This window comes from Desmodus rotundus, chromosome 4 (assembly GCF_022682495.2).
Source record: "Desmodus rotundus isolate HL8 chromosome 4, HLdesRot8A.1, whole genome shotgun sequence".
NCBI lineage: Eukaryota > Metazoa > Chordata > Mammalia > Chiroptera > Phyllostomidae > Desmodus > Desmodus rotundus.
Window position 1 is genome coordinate 26,956,222 of NC_071390.1, and position 21,119 is coordinate 26,977,340.

The 21,119-nt window shown below is 40.1% G+C and overlaps 1 protein-coding gene across 9 annotated transcripts in view; it reads right to left on the reverse strand.

Annotated features, from left to right (window-relative positions):
- The window catches only part of PLCE1 (phospholipase C epsilon 1), a 332,067-nt gene that overhangs the window by 126,417 nt on the left and 184,531 nt on the right, over nucleotides 1-21,119 (reverse strand). For all 9 annotated transcript variants that reach the window (XM_045197747.2, XM_071221217.1, XM_045197748.2 and 6 more), the window contains one exon: nucleotides 14,394-14,710. In XM_045197747.2, the coding sequence (XP_045053682.2) occupies nucleotides 14,394-14,710 (317 nt within the window). The remainder of the gene's footprint in view (nucleotides 1-14,393; nucleotides 14,711-21,119) is intronic.

Below are 21,119 nucleotides of genomic sequence, written 5' to 3' on the forward strand. Positions count from 1 at the left end.
AATAACACCCAGTCAGAGCAACAAAATGAAAAAAGACTTAAAAAGAATGAGGATTGCTTAGAAGCTTTGGGACAACATGAAATGTGTTTGCATCATAGGAATACCAGAAATAGAAGAAGAGAGCAAGGGATAGAAAACATGTTTGAAGAAATAATGACAGAAAACTTCCCTAGTTTGGTGAAAGAAAAAGTCATGCAAATTCAAAGCACAGAGAGTCCCAATCAAGATGAACTCAAAGAGGCCCACTCTAAGACACATCATAATTAAAATGGCAAAGTTTAAAGACAAAGAGACAATCTTAAAGGCAGCAAAGGAGAAACAGCTAGTAACATAAAAAGGAGTTCTGATAAGGCAATTAGCTGATTTCTCAACAGAAACACTGCAAGCCAGAAGGAACTGGCATGAAATATTCCAAGTAATGTAAAACAAGGATCTGCAACCAAGACTACTCTATCCAGCAAGGCTCTCATTTAAAACAGAAGGTGAAATAAGGAGCTTCTCAAATTTAAAAAAAGGCAAAAGAGTACATCTCCACCAAACCAGCATTGCAAGAGATTCTAAAGGGACTGCTTTAAGAAGAGATAGAGAGAGAGGAAACACAGGTACGAAGAGGAAAAAATTGGCAATGGATAAGTACCTATGAATAATAACCTTAAATAAATATGGATTAAATGCTCCAATCAAAAGACATAGTGTAGCTGAATAGATAATAAAACACAACCCATATATATGCTGTCTACAAGAGACACACCTCAGAGCAAGAGATTTACACAAGCTGAAAGTGAAGGGATGGAAAAAATATTACATGCAAATGGACATGAAAAAAAAGCTGGGGTAGCAATACTCATATCAGACAAAATAGACTTCAAAACAAGAGAAAAAGGTTACTATATAATACTTAAGGGAGTAATCCAACAATAGGATATAACCCTTGTCAACATATATGCACCCAATATAGGAGCACTTAAATATATAAAGAAAATCTTGGAGGACTTTAAGAAAGAAATTGACAGCAATACAATCATTGTAGGGGATTTTAACACCCCACTGTCTACAATGGACAGATCCTCCATACAAAAATTAAAACAAGGATATAGTGGCATTAAATAGAACTGTAGATCAAATGGACTTAATTGATATCTATAGAACATTTCAACCCAAAGAAGCAAAATATACATTCTTCTCAGATGTGTATAGATCATTTTCAAAGATAGACCACATGATAGGACACAAAACAAGCTTTAACAAATTCAAGAAAACTGAAATCATATCAAGCATGTTCTTGGATCATAATGGCTTCAAACTAGAAACCAACCTCAAGGAAAAAACTAAAAAACATTCAAATACAAGGGTGCTGAATAACAGGTTATTAAATAATAAATGAGTTAACAATGAGATCAAGGAACAAATAAAAGAGTATCTGGAAATAAATGAAAATGAACACACAACACAAAACTTATGGGACACAGGGAAAGCAGTCCTGAGAGGGAAGTTCACAGCAATACAGGTCTACCTAAAGAAGGTAGAAACACTTCAAATAAACAATCTAACCCTATATCTACAAGAACTAGAGGAACAACAACAAACAAAGCCCAGAGTAAGTAGAAGGAAGGATATAATCAAGATCACAGCAGAATAAAATGATATGAGTAAAAAAACAATTCAAATGATCAATGAATCCAGGAGCTGGTTCTTTGAAAATATAAACTAAATTGACAAAACTTTAACTAGAATCATCAAGAAAAATGAGAGAGGACCCAAAGAAATAAAATCAGAAGTGAAAGATGAGAAGTAACAACTGATACCACCGAATACAAAGGATTGTAAGAAATTACTACAAACAACTATATGCCAAGATATTGGACAATCTGGGTGAAATGGACAAATTCCTAGAACACACACTTCCCAAACTGAATGAAGAAGCAGGAGAAAGCCTGAATAGACCAACAACAACTAGTGAAATTGGAGCAGTAATAAAAAAAAACCTCCTGGCACACAAAAGCTCTGCACTATGTGGCTTCACAGGGGAATTTTACCAAACATTCCAAGAAGAATTAACACCTCCCCTTCTCAAACTATTTTGTAAAATTCAAAGGGAAGGAAGGCTCCCCAGCTCATTTTACAAGGCCAGTATTACCCTAATTCCAAAACTAGGTAAAGATGCAACAAAGAAAGAAAATTAAAGGCCAATATTTATGTTGAACATAGATGCTAAAAACCTCAACAAAATATTAGCAAACCAGATGCAGCAATACATTAAAAAGATCACACACCATGATCAAGTGGGATTTATTCCAGGGATGCAAGGATGGTATAATATTTGCAAATCAATAAACATGATATATCACATAAACAAAATGAAAGACAAAAATCACATGATCATATCAATACATACAGCAAAAGCATTTGATAAAATCCAGCACCCATTCATAATAAAAACATCCAGCAAACTGGGAATAGAGGGAGCATAATAAAGGCCATATACAAAAAAACCTACTGCCAACATCAGCATTTCCCTTAAGAGAGGGATATCCGCTTTCATCTCTCTTATTCAACATAGTACTGGAAGTCCTAGCCACAGCAATCAGACAAGAAGAAGAAATAAAAGGCATCCAAATTGTAAAGGAGGAAGTAAAACTGTCATTATCTGCAGATGATGTGATAGTGTACATAGAAAATCCTATAGGCTCCACCAAATAACTACTTGACCTAATAAGTGAATTTAGCAAAGTAGCGGGGTACAAACTGAATATTCAGAAATCGATGGCATTTTTGTACACCAACAATGAACTATCAGAAAGAGAAGCTAAGAAAAAAAATCCCATTTACTATAGCAACACACAAAAATAAAATACCTAGGAATAAATTTAACCAAGGAGGTAAAAGACTTGTACTTGGAAAACTAGTAGAAGAAAGTGAGGAAGATACAAATAAATGGAAGCATATAGTATGTTCATGGATTAGAATAATTAACATCATTAAAATGTCCATACTACACAATGCAACCTTTAGATTTAATGCAATTCCTATTAAAATATCAATGGCATATTTCGCTGATCTAGAACAAATATTCCAAAAATTTATATGAAGCCAAAAAAGACCCTGAATAGGCTCAGCAGTCTTAAGAAAGAACAAGCTGGAGGGACCACAATACCAGATATCAAACTTTACTACAAGGCCACTGTAATCAAAATAGGCCACTGGCATAAGAATGGACACATAGATCAGTGGAAGAGAATAGATAGCCCAGAAATAAACCCATGTCTCTATGGTCAATTCATATTTGACAAAGGGGGCATGAGCATACAATGGAGTAAAGATAGTGTCTTCAGTAAAGGGTGTTGGGAGAACTGGACTAGTACATACACACATACACAAAAAATGAAACTAGACCACCAACTTACACCATATACCAGAATAAACTCGAAATGGATAAAAGATTTAATTATTAAGTTGTGATATCATAAAAATCCTAGCGGAAAACACAGGCAATAAAATTTCAGATATACAATGCAGCAATATTTTTGCTGATACATTTCCTAGGGCAAGGGAAATAAAGAAAAAAATTAACAAATGGGACTACGTCAAATTAAAAAGCTTCTTCATGATTAAAGAAACCATCATCAAAATGAAAAGGGAACCAATTGAATGGGAAAACATATTTGCCAATGATACATCAGACAAGGGTTTAATCTCCAAAATACATAAAGAACTCATATGACTCAACAGCAGAAAGACAAACAACCCAATTAAAAAAGGGGCAAAGGACCTGAATAGATACTTCTCCAAGGAGGACATACAGATGGCTCACAGACATACTAAAAAATGCTCAATATCACTAGCCATAGAGAGATGTAAATTAAAACCACAGTGAGATATCACCTCACACCTGCCAAAATGGCCATTATTAAAGAATCAACAAACAACAAGTGCTGGTGAGGGTGTGGAGAAAAGGGAACCCTAGTACACTGTTGGTGGGAATGCAGACTGGTGTAGCCACTATGGAAAACGGTATGGAATTTCCTCAAAAAACTAAAGATGGAACTACCTTTTGATCCAGTGATCCCACTGCTGGGATTGTATCCTAAAATCCTGAAACACCAATTCAAAAGAACCTATGCACCCCAATGTTCATAGCAGCATTATTTATAATAGCCAAGTGCGGGAAACAGTATAAGCGCCCATCAGTAAATGAGTGGATCAAAAAACTGTGTTTCATTTACATAGTGGAATACTTCACAGCAGAAAGAAAGAAGGAACCCCTACCCTTCTAGATGGCATGGATGGAACTGGATAGTATTATGCTAAGTGAAATAAGCCAGGTGGTAAAAGACGAATACCATATAATCTCACCTATAAGTGGAACCTAATCAACAAAATAAACGAGCAAAAGAGAACCAGAGACATGGAAATAAAGAACAAGCTGATAGTGATCAGAGGGGAGGGGAGAAGGGGATAAAGGGGGAAAGAAGGGGAAGGGACAAGTCAAAGAACATGAATAGAGGACTCATGGGCATGAACAATGGGGAGGGGATTGACTCTGGGAGCTGGGGGGTGGTAGGGGAAAGGGGAGAGCAATGGGGGAAAAAGTGGGACAACTGTAACTGAACAACAACTATAATTTAAAAAAACCCTGTGGTGCATTTACACAATGGACACTATGTAGCAGAGAAAAAGAAGGAATTCCTATCTTTTGCAACAGCATGGATGGAACTGGAGACTATTATGCTAAATGAAATAAGCCAGTTGGCAAAAGACAAATACCATATGATATCACTTTAAGAGGACTCTAATGAACAAAAGAAACTAATGAGCAAAACAGAACCAGAGGCATAGAATCATGGAACAGACTGACAGCTGTAAGAGGGGAAGAGGGAGGTGGGGTCTGTTTGAAAGGTGAGGGGATTAGTCAAAGAACATATATGAAGGACCCATGGACATGGCCAACAGTGTAGGGACTGACTAAGGAATTGGGGAGTGGGCAGGGTAGAGGAGGATGAAGGTGGGAAAACTGGGACAACTATAATAACATAAATAATAAAAAATTAAAATAATAAAATAATTTTAAAAATTAAAAAAATAATTATCTTGTGGAGATCTTTTTAAAAAATTATTTTATTGTTGTTCAAGTACAGTTGTCTGCATTTTCTCCCCACCCCATCATAATGTCATTTTGTGGAGCTTTTTAAAAATATAGATCCCTGGCCCCACCATGTATCCATGGAGCCAGACATTCCTGGGGCCGGGCTCCAGGCATGTGTATATTTTTTAAATATTCTGGTATCTTAAAGCCCTTCCCTTTACTAAGCTGATCATTAAAAAACCATTGTTCAAGAAAATCACAGTAGATGTTCAAACATAAGCACAGACATGGAGGTCCTGATTCACAAGATGCTTGGTAGCCCTTCTCTATTGTCTTCTCCCGCTGCCCTAGCTTTGAGCACAGCCCCCTTCCTCTGAGTCCTTTCAGATGTACAGATAGGACTTAAGATTTGGAATTTCAAAAGCCATTCCTGTTGGGGATGTAGGTTTTGTGCAAAGTAGATATAGACAGGAGGAAAAATATAGCAGAGATGGTATGGTCAAGGGAGGAAGAGAAAGAAATAAAGTAGAATTTTCAGCATTTTGGGCATCCTACACTGTCAGGCATCCAGTATCTCAAAGTCGAGAGGAGAACTTTAAAATCGAAGACCTGAAATCACCCTTCTGCCCGGGTCATTTGGAAATGAAAACTCATCCTAATGTTCTGCGACAATATTCTCAGACACCTTATAATGCCATTCTCCCCACCATTTCAAGGACCACAGCCTCCCAATTCAAAAGATGTGACTCATTTTCAAATCAGGAAGTGAGCACGTGGGTAAAAGTCAACAAGGAGGTCAGCATGTTTAAATCATAATATTTTGTACCTGCTGTGAAGAAAATGGTTTTTTATTCAGAGAAAGAGAACCAAGGTGAGGGGAAAAGGCTCCTTCAGCTTTATCCAATAGCACCAGGTAAATGAGCCAAGACTTTGGATCTGGAAGCTAGATCACCTGGGTTCAAATCCTAGCTCTGAAACCATAGGTCATTTAATTAGAGTCTCCGAGCCTCAGTTTTTTCATCTGTTAACTGGGAAGTAATAATATCTAAAAAATGAGATCTATTATTATTAATTATCCTGAAAATGCAGTTATTTTAGTGGGGTTTTTTTTGTAACCAACATTGAACCATTTCTGCGACTTGGGTCCTCACTGAGTGCTTTACACATGTCATCTCTCTGAATATTCACAGAAACCACTGGAGGTGGGTACTATCATCTGTATCGAAAGCTGAGGGTTTAGGTAGTTGGCTTGAAGTTACATGGCTGGGAACGGAGGTCTAGAAACAAAGCAGGCAGACCCGGAGCTGCACCCTGAGTGACGATGTGAGCCTGCTCCTCCTTATCCCCAGCACTGCCATTTTCTGAGTGCTCCTGTGTGTGAGCAGAGTCCTGTGGGTGCTAATTCGCCATGGACCACTGAACGTGATGTGCTGTCAACTGGCTTCAGGGCAGAGGAACCATAACCTTGCTCTTAGCACACTGCCCTGTGCTGCACAGTCTCTGTGGTTTAGATGCCTACTGTATTTTTTAGTTCAGAAATTTCTGGACAGAAATTTCTGTTAAGCCTGGAATGTGCAGTGAAATGCTCTGGAGAATGAATCGACTGTCTGCTCTCAGAGGTGTGCCTCTGGGGAGAGGTGATTTGCCAAGAAGAAATCTGGTTTTCCAAACTGAGCTGAAACTTCCCTTGTCCTGAGGTGGCTTTATTAACAATTTATCTCATGAGTGTCCAGGTATGAGGAAGAAAGTTGGTATAGCAGCCCTGAACAGATTATTTTCTTGGCTGTCTGAATAAATGAGGGGAGGGGGAGCCTTGAAAGAGAACTTTTCTAACATGGTTGAATGTACAGATTTAAAACAATATTTTTTCCAAAATATTTCAAGTGAAAGAACACACCTGAACATGAGGTCACTGCCCCTCACCCTCCCATTATCATATGTCATACTTTTCCCTTATTGTGCTGAAATGGTCTTCCCTTGGCTGTAACCAGGCAGATTTTTAGATGCTGGAATGTGTGTGCCAAAGTGATGATCATCACTTATGGAGGGACCCAGGCTCAAACAATCCTTTTCTGGGCAGATGTCTATTTATTCATACAATTCTCTCCCAGGGAGTTAAGCTGTACCTTGGCATTCTTAATACAAGGAGAGGGCTTTAAAATGTTGAATTGTGTCCTTTATAGTAGCTCCTATAGACCCCCTCCCCACTATTCCCTCCCCACTCCCCTGTGGCTATTGTTACAATGTTCTTAATTTCAATGTCTCTGGTTATATTTTGTTTGCTTTTTTCTTTTGTTGATTATGTTCCAGTTAAAGGTGAGATGCAGACAATTGTAACTGAATAAAAATAAATAAATAAATTAAAAAATAATAAAATAAAATAAAATAAAATAAATAACCACACACAAAAAATAAAATGTTGAATTGACATCTGGAAGGAACAAGCAACAACCGAGTGTCACTTTTGGCTGTCCATGTTTGTGTGGCAAGAGAAGCAGGTTGATGACTGCTTAGACTGACCAAAACAGAGGGAGTTTGGAGAAGGCCACTGGGGGCAAAGAGGCAGGTGGAATTCTTTCAGAATCTTCTGGGGTCTCATAACTGCATTCTATCTTGGGCTCATGACCTGCCCTTGGACCAAGTAGTGTGAAAGGAGAGCCCAGACAAATGGTCTTGCTAAGAACTGCTCAACAAACAAAATATGCTCCCATAGGGCATAGAAAAGAGTGAACCTGTTAACAGCCTCTTGAACCCCAAAACCAGTCCTTAGCTAGAGAAACTAATGATCTGTTACACAAAAGAGTGTCTGTGGGCAGTGGGAGGTTATGGAACCAAAAATCGTTCTGTTGACAGATCCTGAGGACCAGCTGTAGGTACAGACCATGATGAGTTCCATCCTCAAAGGTCATCAATGGGTGAACAACAGGACAGAAGCAGAGGCCACACTGAGGAGGCATAAGGTTTGAGAACTAGTGACTCAGAACTGTAATTACAGAATACATCCCTCTCCCCCACATTCATAAGAAAAAGAGGTGAACACATAGGGAATAAGGATGATCTTCAATCTCTATTTGCCTCTCATCTCTTCTCAACCACATGTGTGCATGTGAGCTCTTTGGTGAAATTATCCACAAAAGAATGCCATTGTCTCTTCTAGAAAAGATAAATGGCTCTGCAATTTATTCCAAGAGGAGTTAAAAACCAGTAAGATAAGAAGGAATGTGGACTAGGGATAGAGACTGGGTAGAGGAAGAAAATGGGGGAAGGGGGAAGGACAATATGACTTGAAACTGTCAAAGCAAGAGACTTTATGGGTGGCTAGGAAGTGAGGCTCCTCAACCGGAAAGGAGAAAGAGAGAACACTGGCTTCTTGGAGTTTAAGCTCAGAACATAACTATAGAGAGGTCCGTCCAGATCAAAAGGGTTGAAGGAAAAAATAAAACAAAACAAAACAAAACAAAAAAAAGGGTTGAAGGAGACCTGCCTCCCAAGCAAGCAAAGCAGGACTGAGCCCACCCCCAGCACAGATCCTGACTACCACCACTTGAGGGCTGACCCTTGCATGTGCTTCTATGTACTTGCAAGGATAAAAAGATGACTTCATTTTCAGAAGTGACTCTGGTGTACCAGTCTTGACATCGGGCAGGAAAAGGGGCAATTGGACAAACACTGCTTCCAAGCCACAATCTAAATTGATTTTTAATGACATCTCCTGGCCTTCCTTGATGTAAGCCAAGCCATTTCAGTTTTTTCATGATTGCACTTTCGATTGCACTTTCACCATATTTCCCTAAGAATGAATGTTACGCAACATTGCCCGAAAGGCACAAGGATTTTCTTCCCTTTTCCCACATCACAGTTAAGTCATTGTGTAAAAGTTGTTAAAATTCAGGAAGTTTCTGGCTCTTGATCATGTTCTACTGACAATCAGGAGCAAGCTGACTCCACAGACCATGAATGAGTCTTGCTCATGACAAGAACTGGTTGTCTTCCTGTGCGGAATGTCCTCCCTTCCTCAATGTTCCCCCTGTACCCTAGCTATCCCTCATGGCCCAGCCCCACACTCCAGAGCTGAGTAGAGAGCTCTGATCACCCACCCAGACACTGCAGTTCCCATCTTGCCACTCACACTGCATGTACTTTCCGCCTTTTTTCGGTAGTGGTTTGTGCCCATGCCTGACTACAATTTAAGACTGGTAGCTTCTGGCAGCTGCAGACTGTTACTCACTTTCCTTAGCACTTAGCTGCCATGGAGTCCTGTTTCTGAGAACTGCTGACAGTACGTTAACTGAATGACTGAACGCATGAATAAATACATTGGCCCCTCCCCTAAGGGACAAACAGTCCTGCAATGAAGCAAATATTCTCTCTCATCTTTCAGATTCTCCAGTGTTCCAAGAAATACATGTATTTTCCTTCCCTGAAGAAAGTGTATATATTTTGTGTATCCGGTTTTGACAGAACCAAAATTTAGGCTTAGAATAATATAAATTTTCATCATATATTGCTAATTTCTTATTTAAAAGAATATGTTTGAAAAAAAGAGGAGGCTATATGGCATAGTAGGTGCTCAATAAATGTCTTGAATGAATGAATGAGTGCCTGAGTAGAAGTAATAGGAAATTGGATAAAAATAGGGACACAAATAGGAGTAGAAAAAGTATAGATGCAGAGAAAATTTAGAAAAGAAGTAGAAATAAAGGGAAGGGAGAGAGAAAGGAGACCCAAGTCTAATTAAATTCTAAGCCAGCAATTCTGGGCTTACAACAAACTTGTACGTGATAATTTCATAAATAGAGAGGCAAGGCAGTTGAGCGCAAAGAGAATTTGCTTGGAAGAGAAACAGCTGGATTCTGATATACACTCAGTCACTGTGTGACCTTGAACAAGTGACTCAACCTCTCTGAGCTTCACTATTTTTAAACTTGATTTTCAAGTAATTTTAGATTTATAGGAAATTTGTAAAAATACAAAGAGTTTCCGTATATAATTCACCCAGCTTCCTAATGTTAGCATCTTTCATAATCATAATTCCATTTTCAATTAATGTTGATATATTAATACTAATTAAACTACATGTCTTATTTAGATTTTCACCAGTTTTCTCATTAACATCCTTTTTCTAGTCCAGTATCCAGTAGGATCCTATGCTGCATTTAGCTGTCATGGCTCTTTGTCTCCTGTAGTCTTTGACAATTACTCAGTTTCTCCTTAACCTTTCATCACTTTGATACTTTTCAGTAGTAAAATGCCCCTCCATTTGAGGTTGTCTGACTGGTTTTCTTCTTCATGATTAGTTATGCTTTGGGGTGGGGGTGGGGCAAGAAAGCCAAAGAAATGGTGTCACGCCCTTCTCAGTGCATTATATTAGGAGATGCACATCAATATGTCTTATCTGATCATGTTGACTTTAAGCACCTAAGGTGGTGTTGACTGGGTTTCTCTACTGCTCTATTTTTTCTTCAGTAACTAACAAGTATTTTGCAGAGAGGTGCTTTTAAACCATGCGAATATCTTGTTCCTCATCATAATTTTGCACAAAAATTTTAGCATTCATCAGTGCTTCTTGCCTGTAATAACTTATTACTGGAGTGTCCTAATGGTGATTTCCTATTTCCCTCATTCCTTTTACATTTATTAACTGAAATTCTCTTGTAAGTAAGACCTGTACATTATCCTCCCCTCCCACTGATATATTTATTCAATTATTCACATAAGTACAAATTCACGAATATTTATTTTATTGTACAGGCTATAATCCAATACTATGAGTATTACTTTTGTTGTTTAATCTTCACTTTCTTCATCTGAGTCAGGGACAATGACAACTGCCTTACAAAACTGTCCCAAAGAGTAAATAAGAAAATACGCAGTCCAGAGCACCTGGTAAACAAGTGCTAGCTGCTTTCCTTCTCTTTCTTTACAGAAAGTAAAGCCCTGGTAATTTGCAGGCAAAACCCTTCTAAGTAGGTGAAGATCTGAATTTAAGAACTCTCCCTTAATGTAATGCAGCTTTTCTACCCTGAGGTATATAAACAACAAGAATTTAGCTATCTCAGTGTTGTCTAGTGGAGGTCATTTGGGATCTGCCTGTAATGACTATATAAGATTGAAGACTGATTTTTATCAGCATGCCCATAATTTGTATGAAAATAGATGCTTGAGAATACTTGAAAACAGACTGTTCTCTTGAGTAGTTTAAGTGTTTTCCCAGAAATCTTGTTTATGTTGTGAAGTTCCTTAGATAAACTATTTTCAGAGATAGTCCAAAGCATGCTTCAACCCAGCTGTGGTTCATATCATCATTTACTCTGAACTAGTGCCAGCCCCCAATATGAGCCTTGTTACAGGTGGAAGGCAGAATACCACAGTGGTTCAACGCTCAGGTTCTTGACAATGTGGTTTTAAATCTCACCATTGCCAACTTCACCCTTGTAACCTTGAGCAAATGACTTCATCGCCTTGTGCCTCAGTTTCCCCATTGGTAAGGTAGGGTTAATGACAGTATCTATCTACCAGGGTTGTTATGAGGAGCAAATAAATGGCACACGTAAGTGATTGGCACGACAGTAGTATATGGAGATCAGCAATTCCTATAGATAATGGAATCTCCCTTTGAGGAGCATGTCTGGGCACAGAACTAACTGCTTGGGCTGAGCCTCTAACACTTTCTGCATCCACTGTGCCTTACTGTGGTCACTGACATTTACATCCATCACCAGGGTCATGACTGGCAGGCTGCAGAGACTGCGAGGTGAACTGCTATCATTAGAAAGTACTTAAGTAACAAAGGCTGAGTGATCCTCTGTCAATCAGAGATATGTAGGACCAGAAGTGGGAGTATCCTCTTAGCATTTAGGTAGTTTATTAGATGACTAAACTACTATATTTGTGGAGTTAAATCAACCACCAACCAACAAGTAAAGAGGCTGAAATTTTGTTTTAATATTCAAGGCAAAAGAAATTAAGTCTAAAATTGCTGCAGCTATTTGGGGTCGCTTATAAAAACAGGCAAATAGACCAATGGAATAGAACAGAGAGCCCAGAAATAAACCCAAGACTCTACGGTCAATTAATATTTGACAAAGGAGGCAGGAGCATAAAATGGAGCAAAAATAGCCTCTTCAACAAATGGTGTTGCGAGATCTGCACAGCTACGTGCAAAAAAATGAAACTCGATCTCCAACTTACACCATACACAAAAATAAATTCAAGGTGGATAAAAGACTTAAATATAAGTTGTAACACCATAAAAGTCCTAGATGAAAACACTGGCAGGAAAATCTTAGACATTCCATGCAGCAACATTCTCACAGACACATCCCCTAAAGCAAGGGACATAAAGGAAAGAATAAACAAAATAAAAAGGGGACCTCATCAAAATAAAAAGCTTCTGCATGGCTAAAGAAAACAGCATTAAAATAAAAAGAGAACCAACAGTATGGGAAAACATATTTGCCAATGATACTTCAGACAAGGGCCTGATCTCTAAAATATATAAAGAACTCACACAACTCCACTCCAGGAAGACAAAAAACCCAGTTAAAAAATGGGCAAAGGACTTGAACAGAAACTTCTCCAAGGAAGACAGACAGAGGGCCCAGAGACACATGAAAAGATGCTCAGCATCACTAGCCATCAGAGAGATACAAACTAAAACCACATGAGGTACCACCTCACACCAGTCAGAGTGGCCAACATAAACAAGTCAACAAACAAATACTAGAGAGGATGTGGAGAAAAGGGAACCCTAGTACATTGTTGGTGGGAACGCAGACTGGTGAGGCCACTGTGGAAAACAGTATGGAATTTCCTCAGAAAACTAAAATTGGAATTGCCCTTTGACCCAGCAATTCTGCTGCTGGGATTATATCCTAAGAGCCCTGAAACACCAATCCAAAAGAACCTATGCACCCCAATGTTCATAGCAGCACAATTTACAATAGCCAAGTACTGGAAGCAACCTAAGTGCCCATCAGCAAATGAGTGGATCCAAAAACTATGGTATATTTACACAATGGAATTCTACACAGCAGAGAGAAAGAAGGAGCTTATACCCTTTGTGACAGCATGGATGGAACTGGAGAGCATTATGCTAAGTGAAATAAGCCAGGCAGTGAGGGACAAATACCATATGATCTCACCTTTAACTGGAACATAATCAACAGAAGAAAAAAACAAACAAAATATAACCAGAGACATTGAAGTTAAGAACAATCTAACAATAGCCAAAGGGGAGGGGGGAAGGGGTAGTGGGGAGAAGGGTTTTCAGGAACTACTATAAAGGACACATGGACAGAACCAAGGGGGAGGGTGGAAGGAGGGGAGGGAGGTGGGTTTGGCTGGGGTGGGGTAGAGAGGTGGAGAGAAAATACAGACAACTGTAATTGAACAACAATAAAATAATTAAAAAATTGAAAAACAGAAAAAAGAAATTAAGCCTAAAAGACAGAAAATGTAGAAGAGAAAACTCTGGGTATGGGGATTTACTATAGAGGAAAAGTGTTCTTTAAGCCCAAGAGTACAGCATCCAGGACTCCAGTGTTGCATGGAAACCTGCCTCTCTTCCTTCCTGCCCCTGTCCTTGCTCCAGAGCCACAGTGTGTCAGTCATTGGCCCTTTTCTTCCTAGTGAGCGACTAGACTCTTACAGTGCCTCCCTCCTAAGTGTTCCCAGACTCCAGTCACAGCTGTCTTCTTTGGAACTGGTTTCTTGTAAGGTCTCAGAGGCCTTGGAGGGATTTCCTGGGGGATGGGGATCTTGATGGGATGCAGAGGGTAGGAGTAGGGTGATTCATCATCCCTCAAACTCATGTTCTTCCCTGCTCTCCTGACCCAGGTGTTAGTGTTTAGTATCTGCTGAGGCAGCCTGAGGGTGGAAGAGGGGGGTAGGCTAGATAGATCCCATGGCCAGGGATCATGTTGCCCAAACTCAGAAATGAGACATTGGGCCTTAAAAGCACCTGTAGGAACCAGGGGGAGAATATCTGAATGGACCCAGGGAGAATATTTTGTCAAGGGAGGAGACAAAGGGTGGGGATTGGTTGTCCAAAGGGAGAAGGCATATGGACTTGGTAATGACATGGGGTGGAGAGAGGATCATTTAGGTTTCAGGGTTGGTTGGAGTGAAGTGAGAGGGATGATGACAATGTGTTGCCTATCCCATTGCCTGGAAAGAAAGCAGCCATCATGGAAGTGATAACATAGACAGGTAGATGAGATGTCAGTAACAGATAAACCTAAAAGGAGAAATATGCTTAAAAGTCACTTACTAGCAATTTTTCCAAAAACATCTTTAAGTGGTTTCTTACCTCATTAAATCTCATCACAAGATCTTCAAGGGCATTGTGCTCTCCATTCTGTGAGTTAAGAATGGATGCTGAGATGGATGCTTTGAGGCAGGGCAGGGACCTCTGACATTCCGGAGTGCCCAAGTTCTGGGTCAAGAAGCAAAGATAGTCAACCGGCAAGACCCTTCGGTAAATACTCTGCTCCTGCTCCATCAGGATGCTGGCAACTTCCTCAGGAAACTGGATGAGGGGCTGCAGATCAATCAGTTCCTTGCTGATCCCAGCTGAACTTGAAGGGAGGGCACTGGAATTGGCCATAGAGGTGCCTGGTTGGCGTTCTGAAATAAAGCCACAAAAGTCACGGTCACACCAAGGTTGGTATCCCTTCCAACAGAAATTACCTGAGAGCCATTCAAAATCTTGTAGGTTTCTTTACCAAAGTTTCTGCTTGGTGAATCGTTCTACACTATCTTTCTTGTTATACAGACCAGATGTCTGCCCTGCCTGTTTCCTCCTGCTCTCTCCTCACCCTGCGGCTGGGGGTATGCATAGTTTCCCATTTTTAGAAGCAAAACTGATCTAGCACACTGTTCTCTAACCAGTTCACTACGATACTTTGCAGAGTAGCAGAGAAGTAAAATGTACCATTTGCCTCCTCACCCTCCAGTGCTAAATGTCAGGGTGAAAAGAAATGTGATGGAAGTGTGGGCACAGCCACTGAAATGGAAGAAGAAAGAAGGCTATAGGGGGAGGAGGCATGCACATGTACATGCGCATGTGTGTGAACATGTAGGAGAACCAGGGACTCTGCATTTGAGGTTTCAAAACTTCATGGTCTATTCTGCGAATATCCCACTCTCAAAACTCTGATTCCACTGAGATCCATTTGGGGATTTTCAGGGATAGAACCACTTATAAAAGTAAGAAGGGAACAGGCAATAAGGACACTATCTAAATAAATAAATCTTCTTCCCTGGCCCACAACTGGTAGTAAGAAGATGGCATGGGAGAGAAAGTGGTGAGAGCATTTTACAGAAGTATCAAATGCATCTGTAGACTCAATGTTATTCCCTCAGCACAAATTCACTTTACTTTGACCACTGCCTCTCCAATCTGTCTCTTAACTTCCTCCCTATGTCATTCATTTAGTCACCAGTCATCCATCAGTTCATCCAAAAACTAAAAATCTATGACGAGTCCTAGAACAGAATTTCCCAAAGTATGATCAGTTTTGTGGCCAGCTAAGTTGGGCAAACTACACATTCTTGTCACAAATTCCATTCCTGGAAATACACAAGGCACATGGGTACATCTATAAAGGCTCAAAGGGATCTATTTACATTGCTTAACTCAGTGTTTCTCCAGAGCCATACTTTATGTAACACCTACTATGCCATTCTGCATGACTAGCATTGGTTGGAACCGCTTCAGGAAATGCTGTCCTGAGGGCCAAGCTGTTCTTGCTCTCCATCCAGTTCACATCTTTTCGTTTCTGGCAGTTCCTCCCTGGCTAGGCTTCCTTCATGCTTCTTCTCCTGGTACTTCATATTTGAAAGTAGTTAAAAGTAAGGCAGGTGCTCAAATTTATATGGCCTACATGGCCTCACTCTTCAACTTTGTGAATAGTTTGCAAAGTGACTGGATTTCCTGAAAATTAAGTCAGAATGTAGTCTGATGACAGAGGCAGACTACAGTTTCTGAATACAAATAATTTATGTACAAGGAATTAGCCATATACAGGAAGTCTTCCCAGAAGTAACAAACTCTAAGTCATGCTTTCAAAGCACAGCACTCTGTGAAGAAAACAAAAGTAACTGCCAAGTCTTATGAAACCACTTATTTAATATGAAAGAGATAATATAATAAAATATTTAAGTAATGTAAGATAAGATGATATATTATAAACTGTAATATATCTTGAGACATGAATCACATGCTGTTATAATGAATAAAGAATCGAGTGATTGGTGGGAAATAGATTTCAAGGAGCCCCCAAAAAACTGAACAAAAGAAGAAAAAGAGGCCCAGTCAGTGTAACCCTAATAAATATAGTGGCTCATGTGTCTCAGTATGAGTGTGGTATCATACTCAAAGGAAACACAAATCTGATGTTAGAACCTTGAAACATAAGACCTTTAATGTAGGTTTCCTTAAAGCAGGATTACTCCAGATTTTTTTTATCATTCACCACAAAGAAACATCCCAGAAATCTTCTTGGACATCATTTTCTATCCTCCATGTTCCACACTTTAGTAGCTGTTAAAAAAAAAACAAACTCAGAAAAAGAGGTCAGATTTGTGGTTGTGACACATAAGGAGTGGAAGGAGGGGGAACTGGAGGAAGGTGGTCCAAAGAACAAACTTCCAGTTGTAATTAAGTACTAGGGATTTAATGATGACTACAGTTAACATTGCTGTATGATACATACTGAAGTAGTTAACAGAGTAAATCCGAAGAGTTCTCATTACAAGGAAAATAATTTTTCTTTTTTCTTTTTTTATTTTATGTACCTATATGAGATGACGGATACTAACTGAACCTACTGTGGTCATCATTTCACAACCTATGTATGTCAAATCACTATGCTGTACACCTTATCTTGTTTGGTGATGCATGTCATTTATATTTCAATAAAGCTGGAAAAAGATATTTCTCACTTCTTCTCATACTTGCTGACCTCTCCTTATAATTTCTTCCTTCCCCTTCACATGACATGCTACCCCAACTCTCAGCCTTCAGTCACCATCACCCTTCCTCCCTATAATATGGGCAACTCTACAATGCGTTAAAGACCCAGTGACTCTATGGCCCTGGATTCTTCCTCATTAATTGCTGGGCAAACTTCATAAAGCCCACTGAAAACTTTAGTTCTTTTATTGTGAAAAAATTTAGAAAACTCCTGGTAAATAAAATTATCCACTTCATTTCCTGTCAATGTTTGCTCTCAATCCCATGCTATTTAGTTAATAATTATTCTACAGAAGAAGGGCTATGTCTTTAGACACTTTCACACCCAGAAATGTTTACAATGAGACATACTATCTTCAAGTTCTAATTCTCTGCTCAAATAATGGCTTCCTGAACTAAGTACTTTAGATGGATTTCAGGAAGTAGGCCATACCATTCATTATGCAAGGCTCACATAAGGTCACATAAGCAGTAAGCCAGGAAGCTGGGGTTTGAGTCAGGGTCTATTTGACTCCAGAGCTCATGTTCCTGATCATTCAGCATATGGCCTATGCAGCAACAACATGCCACATTAACATTCTGGGTTTTAGATGCAATTCAAGTGATTTTTAGTTAGTATAAATCAACTTCTTGGGCTTATTGGAGTGACCTGATAAAATGAACTCTTCAAACTCCAAAGTTAAGGATTTGATCCTGGAGGGTGGACAGTGCCCCTCCTTGGTCAGCCTGAAACCATCACTCCAAACACTACATTACACCACACAGGAATGAAGCACACAGAAACTCAGAAGTGCCCTCTTCTTTCCTTCTTATTAGTTTGTAAGAATGCTCCCATGTTTTAAACCAGTATTTGCCAAAGTGTGTTACATGCAAAACATGGTTCCTTGATTAACAATTTGGGGACATACTAAGCTGAACAAAGTCAAACAAGCTCTCTTTTTCCAGTTTAACTGCAGAACTTCTCAGAGGCTTTAACAATTCTCACAAGGGGGATACAGTTTTATAGCTCTCCTCAAAGTTGTGGTCTGTCTATAATTCACATGGGAATTACATTCCCTTCACACTTTGGTCATCACACTCAGTGACTGCACAGGGGGAAATGGGGCCTAAGGTGTTCGTGAGGTTAGCTAGTTTCCAAGGAAGCTTAGTCTGACATGTTCCTGGAACCCTATGTAAAGGCCTAAGCATAAAAGAGGCTTATTTAGGAAACTATAAGTCATTCTCAATGGCTGAAGGATATTTCAGAGAAATGGAGCACCACTGTAGAAAAGGAGGAAGAAAGCTCCATTTTCCAGAAGGCACTAGAATGCAGGTGTGGCTCACAAAGAAATAAAGGCAGATGGAGGTAGCAGGATGATCGAATCATATACATGAAGAAATATCACCCTAGAGTTCTGGGTCTCTGCGTGGACCTAGATAATCAGCCCACCTTGAAGGAAGGGAAGGAATTTGGGCCAAGTCTTCCCTTTAAGGATGCTGCTCTGACAGGCATCCTCTCTCTTGCCATCCCCACAGAGTCCTCTCATTCCTTGCTTCCTTCCTTTCTGGTGATAAGAACACCCCTGATTTTGTCCACAAGCTGTCATTCCCAGAGGATGTTCACAAATTGTGCAGCTCAGAAATATCTAGAAAAGCCTCTCTTCTTGATGATCACTTTTCCTTGTTAATTATTCACCCACTGTCCTAGGTACAGTGCCTTTGGGGAACTCCCTCCCCCAAAATTCTGTCCTCTCCCTCAGGGTTAGCACTTGTTCAAAGATGCTAGTTTACATCCAAGCCCATGGAAGAGGCTCAGGCTTTGGCAGCTCTCTCTCTCTCTCCCTCTCTCTGTCTTTTGGTTCATATCAAACCTAAAAGACACTTCCAGCCAAGATGGAGGTGTAGGTAGACTGTGCCTCCTCACACAACCAAAAGAAGGACAACAACAATTTAAAAACAAAAACAACCAGAACTGACAGAAAATTGAACTGTATGGAAGTCTGACAACCAAGGAGTTAAAGAAGACACATTCATCCAGACTGGTCGGGGGGGTGGAGACACACAGCTGGGTGGAGAGGACTGGCAGCAAGGCGGTGGCTGGAGGACCCAGTGAGGCAGCGGATTGTGGAGCAGGGTAGACAAGGAGCAGCTGGCGTATCCCGCAAGGCAGCTGATTGCCCACTGGGCAGTCACACATTCACATGCAGATAAACCAGGAGGAACAAAGGGGGAGCAAAACAGGCCGCGCAACCCCAGGGCTCCAGCTTGGGGAAATAAAGCCTCAAACCTCTGATTGAAAACCCCTTGGGGGTTGAGGCAGCAGCAAGAGAAACTCCCAGCCTCACAGGAGAGGTCGTTGGAGAGACCCACAGGATCCTAGAACATACACAAACCCACCCATATGGGAATCAGCACCAGAGGGGCCCACTTTGCTTGTGGGTAGCGGGGGAAGTGACTGAAAAGCTAGCAGAGAGCAGAGCAAGCACCATTGTTCTCTCTTGGACCCCTTCCTCAGACACAACGTCACAGCACAGCAACATGGGTTACCCAGCCCTGGTGAACACCTAGAGCCCTGCCCCTTTATGAAAAAGGTGCACCAAGACAAAAAAAAAGGGCCCAAATGAAAGAACAGATCAAAGCTCCAGAAATAATACAGCTAAGCAACGAAGAGATATCAGATGCACAGTTCAAGACACTGGTAATTAGGATGCTCACAGAATTGGTTGAATTTGGTCACAAATTAGATGAAAAAATGAAGGCTATGCTAAGAGAAACAAAGGAAAATGCACAGGGAACAAATAGTGATGCAAAGGAAACAGGGACTCAAATCAATGCTGTGGACCAGAAGGAAGAAAGACACATCCAACTAGAAAAGAATGAAGAAACAAGAATTCAGAAACATGAGGAGAGGCTTAGGAACCTCCAGGACATCTTGAAACGTTCCAACATCCCAATTATAGGGGTACCAGAGGGGAAGAGGAAGAACAAAAAAATGAAAACTTATTTGAACAAATAATGAAGGACAACTTCTCCAATCTGGCAAAGGAAATAGCCTTCCAGGAAGTCCAGGAAGATCAGAGAGTCCCAAAGAACCTGGACCCAAGGAGGAACACACCAAGGTACATCATAATTATATCACCCAAGATTAAAGATAAGGAGAGAATCTTAGATGCAGCAAAGAAAAGAACACAGTTACCTACAAAGGAGTTCCCATAAGACTGTCAGCTGATTTCTCGAAAGAGACCTTACAGGCAAGAAGGGGCTGGAAAGAAGTATTCCAAGTCATGAAAGGCAAGGGCCTACACCCAAGATTACTGTATCCAGCAAAGCTATCATTTAGAATGGAAGGGAAGATCAAGTGCTTCTCAGATAAGGTCAAGTTAAAGGAGTTCATCATCACCAAGCCCTTATTATATGAAATGTTAAAGGGATTTATCTAAGAAAAAGAAGATAAAAAATATGAACAGTAAAAATGACAGCAAACTCACAGTTAATAACAACCACACCTAAAACAAAAACAAAAGCAAAATAAGCAAACAACTAGAACAGGAACAGAATCATAGAAATGGAGATCACATGAAGGGTTATCAATAGGGGAGTGGGAGGGGGAGAGAGGGGTAAAGGTACAGAGAATAAGTAGCATAAATGGTAGGTAGAAAATAGACAGGGGGAGGGTAAGAATAGTGTAGGAAATGTAGAAGCCAAAGAATTTATAGGTATGACCCATGGACATGAACTATTGGGGGGGAATGTGGGAGGGAGGTGGTGGGCGGGATGGAGTGGAGTGAAGGGGGGGGAATGGGACAACTGTAATAGCATAATCAATAAATATATATTTTTTAAAAAAACAACTATGTGACATTTACACAATGGAATAGTACTCGGCTGTAAAGAAGAAGAAAATTTTACCTTTTGTGACAGTACGGACGGACCTGTAAAACATTATGCTAAGTGAAATAAGCCAGTCAGAGAAAGAAAGGTACCAAATGAACAAACTGAACTAACAAGGTGAATGGGGACAGACTCATAGATGAAGAGCAGGATGACAGCTAGTTTTGGGATGGGGGAGGTTAGGGGGTA